Source organism: Propithecus coquereli, unplaced genomic scaffold (genome assembly GCF_000956105.1).
Source record: "Propithecus coquereli isolate 6110/MARCELLA unplaced genomic scaffold, Pcoq_1.0 Scaffold58, whole genome shotgun sequence".
In the NCBI taxonomy this organism is placed as follows: Eukaryota; Metazoa; Chordata; class Mammalia; order Primates; family Indriidae; genus Propithecus; species Propithecus coquereli.
Genome location: NW_012151729.1, coordinates 3,709,588 through 3,716,455, shown reverse-complemented (window position 1 = coordinate 3,716,455; position 6,868 = coordinate 3,709,588). Strand labels below are relative to the sequence as shown.

Here is a 6,868-nt window from a genome sequence, read left to right as displayed (position 1 = left end):
ACATCTGCCGTGCTGGTCCCGCCTGCCCTCCATCCCTGTGCTCCCCACTGTATTTCCAGGAACCCCCGAGAGTCTTGTCAACATTTACGTCCTTTCTACCAAAAACTTCCTCCTGTAACTCCTTGGGGGAAAGGGAGGAACTCATTGTTCCAAGTTTTCATATGGCCTCCTAGATTTGTCCGCTGGGTGAGGTGACTCTGGGGGTGGAGTTGGCAGGGGAGACAAAGCAGAGAAAAGAAGGGAAAAAACAGGAGCTGTGTCCAATGAGGTCATAGGCCGTGACCAAACTGATTCTGCAGCCATGAAGTCAACTGCTCCACCACCTGCGCACCCCAGAATAGCCTGTGCTCGGGCTGTGCTGCTCTCGAGACCGGGCATTGTTTGATGGGAATTTTCATGATGCTGATGGAAGATGAACCCTTCCCCAGCTACCATGCCCTCCTCCACCATCTTTTTCTGGGGTGGCTTCAGGGGCCACAAGCAATACCTCACACTGAGTTTAAAATGTTTAGGCATAAAGTAAACCTTAAAGGAAGCTCTTCTTCTAGACTCACGGCATGCCAGCTCTAGAAGCTCAGCCTCTTCATTTTGCATATAAGTGAACGGAGGCCCCAGAGAAGAGGGAGCCAAGGTCACCATGATCCAGAGACTTAGTGGCAGTGATGAGACCAGAGCCCAGGCGGTCCAATTCCCAGACCACTGTGTCTCCCACTGTCCCACACTGTTTTCCCCAGTGTTGCGACTTCTGGAACCGCCTCCTCCTTGCTCAGTCTGGCCCTTTAAGCCTCTGGCCGGCCCACAAAGGTGAACAAACACACTTGCAAAATATTTCTGGCAATCACCTGGAAGTCTCTTCTATTTTTAACCTGGCTGCTTTGGCAGAACAACTTTCCCTTCAAAGATGGGGTGGTGTCACCCAGTTCCAGGCTGGCTCCTCAGACTTACAGGCTTGGAACTATCTTGCTGGTTTCCCCACCATTGATCCTTTCTGATAGCGGGGCTTCCTTCTCTCCCTGCCCCCCCACTTACAGCCCTCACTGCCTGCACCCGCCCACGGGCCCATCACCCATGACCTCCGTATGGTCTTCTCTCTGCATGCAATTTTAACTCTTCAAAGTTCAGGGATCGGATTTTATCATTCGTGTCTGGGAACAGACTCACCCATTGTGGCCATAGCAAGCACAGATTCTAGACTTCACGTCATCCATCCCATTGCCATCCTAAGCTGTTCCAGGTTGGGATTTGGAGCATATGGTCCCCACACCATTCTTCACCTGGCAGAGTCATGCACACAGGAAGAACCCAGGAAATGTTTAACTGAATGATTCTATTATTACATTCACGATTCCACCAGCTGTGCAGCGTCGTGTGAACCACATGGCATTAAACTTTTCACTCGTGTATTGAGAGGATGGCACAGCATCCGTGGTTCTCAGTCAGTGTGCATCAGAGTCAGCCTGGGAAGTGTGTTCAAATGCAGAGGCCTGAGCCCCAGGCCCAGGGAGTCTGATTCAGGCCCAAGCATCTGCATCTTAAGGAGCTCCCCAGGTGATTCTGACTCAAATGGACTACAGGCCATACTCTAGGGAATACTAGCCCCAAAGGCCTGTGAGGTCTGATATGCCACCTGGCCACTCCTGACAAAGTCAGACACCAGCCCGTCCCCCAGCGAGAACCTTGTGCTTACAGACCCTCCCTGGACTCAACTTGCCTTTGTTTTCCCCCCCTTGTTTCCCCAAGTGTGTGGCTGTGGCCTGGCCCAGTCAGGCTTCTTCTTCAAGAACCAGGAGTACATCTGCACCCAGGACTACCAGCAACTCTACGGCACCCGCTGTGACAGCTGCCGGGACTTCATCACAGGCGAGGTCATCTCCGCCCTGGGCCGTACCTACCACCCCAAATGTTTCGTGTGCAGCTTGTGCAGGTGAGCAGGTGGCCAGCAGGGGCCAGAACCCTCTGCATGATCCCCTAGAGAAGGGGAAGACATGGCCTTTCCCAGGCAGCTCTGGGGTTTACAGGGCTTACGTACACCGGACACTTAGATTTCTAGAATCTCAGAGAGGTAGAAGGATCTGAAAGGCCAGTGGTTTTCAAACCTTTTAGCAGCTGAATCTTTTTTGAAAAATGCTATCTGTTGCAAAACACTAGTTGGTCCTGTGATAAAGACAGGATAAGGATCTGAACCCCCCAAACTCAGCCTCCCAATCGCCCTCAAAAGGCCTCCAAAGGAACCACTGAGTACCCTAGTCTCTCAGAACTTAGTTTGCAAACCACACACCTGGCCTGGCCTCCCACATCCTCATGTACAGGTGGTACAGGGATGTCTGTTCATAGCCTCCCTCCATCCACCTGGTGCCACCTCATGCTGGCAGAGTGACCCTGGCAAAGTCCCAGCTCTGTAAGCTTCATTTTCTCCTTCAGTAAAACGGGGGTCAAAACCATTCCAATCTTTTTGGGTTTTCTTGAAGATCAACGAGATGATGCATGCAAAGACCTTAGCTCAGTGACCAGTATGTAAGTGTGTCTGTTTTTATTATTCTTTTCATTATCGTAATGATAATCATCTAATCTCTCTCAGGACATCTCCAGGGATGGAGCTGTCCTCCCTACCTCCTTCCTCCCCCCTCCGGCATCTCAATCACTTGTTAATTTAGCAAATGTACATTAAGACTCCACTGTATATATGCCAAGCACCACATTAAGGAGATGAACAAAATGAAGAAAACCTCAGCCCTGCCCACAAATACATTAAAATTTAATGGACAGCTCAGATTAAATCATAAGTAAAGCATGATTAGAGTATATGTATATTTTTAATTTGTAAAAGAATTTATAGATTAATTATTCTCTCCATAAAATAGCCACTGGTTAGTTACTAGTTGGAGTAACTAATTAGAGTTTCTGATTGAGACTAATGACAAAGTGTGCAAGAAAAGAGAATCTCCCCGTGGAATTCATTCATTCGCCCATCTCTGAAAACCTAAGCCCTGGGTCCTGGAATCCCAGACCCATCAGAGGTCAGCACAGAGGGTCTGTATGGGATGAGGTGAGTTTGTTGTCAAGCCCCATAGAGATGAGGTGACTCCCTGAGGTCATGACTTTTTACCACAAGTTAGTGACTGGGCCATGAGGACATAGCTCCCTTGTCCCACATCGCTCGTGCAAGGGCAGTGGAGCCACAGGCAGCCGATGTTAGGGGCATGCTCGGAGTCCACAGAGCAGGCGTCCCACCCTGCATGAGCAAGAGCTGCTCAACAGTGGGATTGGCAGTGCTGGCATTCTGTGCACAGTTTGGCCGGGGAGACAGAGCATTACGAGCTTGAGAGCCCTGGGCCGTGGAAACCAAACAGATCCGGAGGGGCAGAGGAAGAGGTTCTTTATGGACTGACAAACTTCCTTTTAGGAAGGGGGATTTTGAGAAATGTCTGAATAGTAAACAGAAGAAATTTTGGTAAGTTTGGGAGCTGAATGAGGTGGGTTTTTTTGGTTTGTTTTTGGTTTTGTGAGACAGAGTCTTGCTCTGTCACCCAGGGTAGAGTGCCACGTCATGAGCCTAGCTCACTGCAACCTCAAACTCCAGGGCTCAAGCGATCTCCCCGCCTCAGCCTCCCAGACTGCCAGGATTACAGGTGTGAGCCACCACATCTGGCCTGAATGAGTTCTTGACATATGGGGATAGGTTAAATTGGGATGTAAAAATCCTTCCAGGAAGAGAGAACTACTCCATGAGGCGTTAGTAACCTCTTCCTCTTAACAGCTGAGAAATTAAGCTCAGATAAGCATCATGATTTGCCCGGTGTCAAAATCATACAAACGGCCAACCAGGCTCAAGCTCTCGCCTCTGAGCCCCTACTTGAGTGGTTTAGTCTGCCCGGCACTGTGAACGGTGTTTGTATTTGCCTGGTGCTCTAGAAGTCAAGCTCTATGTGCTACCCACGAGCTTTGAGCTCATGTGTTATCAGGTCACCAATAGCTGCAGAATCCCTCAGAAGAGGAGGTGTAGAATTTCTCCCTCGAACCCCTTGCAGGAAGCCTTTCCCCATCGGAGACAAGGTGACCTTCAGCGGTAAAGAATGCGTGTGCCAGACGTGCTCCCAGTCCATGGCCAGCAGTAAGCCCATCAAGATCCGCGGACCCAGCCGTAAGTTCTCCCCATGGGCCTCCCTGTTCATGGACACTGTCTACTCGGGCACCCCTGTCCCTGCACCGTCAACCACTCCCACAGGCCTGGAGGGAAGTGGGGGTGGGAGGTCCCAATCTGGAGGACCCCTGAAGCATGGCCCAGCTGGCATATGGCCCAGACTCAAAAGCTTCATAAGCTTCACAAGCACAGTGCAGGGAATATAGGCTGCCCGGTCATAAACAGTGCTGGCCAGTGCCACACATCGGTCTCCTGGAGGGGTCTCTTCTGGGATGAGCTGGATCCTGATCTTATGTCTCAAGGGCACCCCAACAGAGCTGATCAAGTGTTTTGTCACTGGTGGTTCTCAATTTTTACAAACTCCACTAAGAAAGAATTTGCAGACATGTCTCACAGAGGAAGAAATATGGGGTACCCTGGGGGCAAACCACAAGAGCTGTGCCAGTGTTTCTTAGAGTGTCCATGGCCCGCTGCATCAGCGTCACTGTGGGACGTGTAAAAATGCAAATTTCTGGGCTCACCATGGACCTCTAGGGATGGAAGCTAGGAACCGACATTTTTAGTAAGCTTCTGGGTGATTCATTTGCTGTTTCTAAGATTGAGAACCGCTGTCTAGGGATGTGCCCAGGGGTCGGGGGAGGGCATCTGCCATGCCACGGTGAATGTTATGTCCTATCACCAAACCACAAATTTGGGGGAAAACTGAGGATGGAGAATGCAACTTAGGACAGTTATTCTAATTTATGCAATGTCCGTTCTACTCAAGCGTGCACGTCTAAATCACTGTTCCCAGACGCCCTTGTCAGCCTGCCGGCTGCATGCACCCTACACACACACACACACACACACACACACACACACACACCCTGCAAACCACACCAGGCTCCAGTGTTCTTTCATGTTATATGACACTCTCCCTGGCCTCATGGAGAGAATCAATGAACACCATTAGCCTCCTGAACTGCGTCACTGTGCGGGTGTGGGGGGCTGTGGGCCGCGGCGCCGGCACAGTCAGCATGCTGGGGCCGCATCCGCCCAAGGCGGGCGCGGAGAACACCCCGAGTCAGCAGGGCTGGGCTCCCAGGGGCTCCATTAGAGTCCGCCCAGCCATGGAGAGCTGAAGAGAGACAGTGGGAGGCCTCCCTCCCCTGCCCGCCCTTCCTTTCAGCCCAGGAACCTGTTCCTGGAATGTGAGCACCCATCCTTCCGTGTCCTTGCTCCTGCTCAAGAGCAGTTTGCTGCTCTGACCACGTTTCCATCTGAGGGTGGCTCAAAGCACACGCTGTTATCCTTCATAACTCCTTGAAAGCATCATCCGGAATGATGGAAAGACTAGGATGCTGGGATGCAGGACCACGACCCTGCGGCTGGTGCTGCCAAGGGGCTGTCAGCAGGGCTGACACCACTGAGGAAGGAGAGAGGCAAGCCCGAGACAGGAGGCTGCCAATTTTCTGCGTGCTGCAGAGCAGTCTCATAGCCTTCCCAAGACTCAGTTTACCCGGCTATGGAAGAGGGACTGAATTCTTACCTTACCCGCAGGAGAGTTGTGGAAAGCAAATGTATTAGTACAGGAATCAAACTAACATAGAGTGTAGTGTGTAAAATGTTCTATAAATATAGAGAGAGTGAGGGATGATGTTGGCATGAAAGATTAATATAGAAAGCACACCGAAAAAGCACTGAGAATAAGATTCCTGAGTCTTGTTATTTCTCTCCGTTGGGTTGTGTGATACTTTGTGTGTTGGGGTGGGAGATTTCCCCTGCTGAATGTGGGAATCTCTCAGGTGAGCATGTTTTTGAGGAGAGGGTCCTAAATGTCTCCACCATGATTTGGGTGATTAGGAGCTAGAGGAAAGTGGGAAAGTGAGTGGAGAAGAGCAAATGGGCACCGGGGCAGTTTCCAGGGGGCGCACCCAGGATTCTGGCTTCACGGTGCTTATGTTTGATAGAGATATTTCCTCCAAAGGTGGTCTCTATTCATGCTGAAAATGCAAAGTGCCTCCTGACTAGAGGGGATGTTGGAAGGGCTTCTGAGTTCCCAAGGGACAGAGGGAACCAAAGCCAGATTCAAGAGATTTCTAAGAAAAAGAAAGAACATATCGTGGAAAAGGAAAAGAAGGATGAGATAGTTGGCTTTTTTTTTAAGCTACAAGTGTGACATTTCATCCCTGGAGGGTAAAGATGTTCTGGAAAATCAGGAACAATGTCTACTCAAAAGAGACCAAGAAGAAGACTCAGAAACCGTCGGGAGAAAAGAATTCTGTTACTTACCACAGGAAGAAGAAATGTCCCCTCGAGAATTCTCTGAGAGGAATTAGCAACGGCAGCAGCATTAGCATCACTACGCCATCACCAGCAGCACCTCAACAGCCACCATCACCGTCACCAACACCAACTGACTGTTACTATTGCCAGGCCCTGCACAGACCTCACTGAGAACAATCAGCAGCAGTAGCAGAGCACCACCACCATTATTGTAACCACCATCGCCATCACCACCATCATCATGACCAACACCACTGTCTCCACCATTGCCATCACCATTGTCACCATCGCCATCACCACCAACACCACCACCACATCACCACCACCACTAATACCACCATCACCATCACCACCATCACCATCACCACCATCACCATCACCACCATCACCATCATCACCATCACCACATCACCATCACCACTAATACCACCACCACCATCACCACCACCACCACCACCACCA

At 50.5% G+C, this 6,868-nt stretch overlaps 1 protein-coding gene across 1 annotated transcript in view; it reads left to right on the top strand.

Annotated features, from left to right (window-relative positions):
- Nucleotides 1-1,068: 1,068 nt before the first annotated feature.
- ABLIM3 (actin binding LIM protein family, member 3) overlaps nt 1,069-6,868 on the top strand; it is a 57,060-nt gene continuing 51,260 nt past the window's right edge. Inside the window, exons 1-3 of the mRNA XM_012658232.1 lie at nt 1,069-1,077; nt 1,647-1,924; nt 4,029-4,141. Of these exons, the coding sequence (XP_012513686.1) occupies nt 1,069-1,077; nt 1,647-1,924; nt 4,029-4,141 (400 nt within the window). The remainder of the gene's footprint in view (nt 1,078-1,646; nt 1,925-4,028; nt 4,142-6,868) is intronic.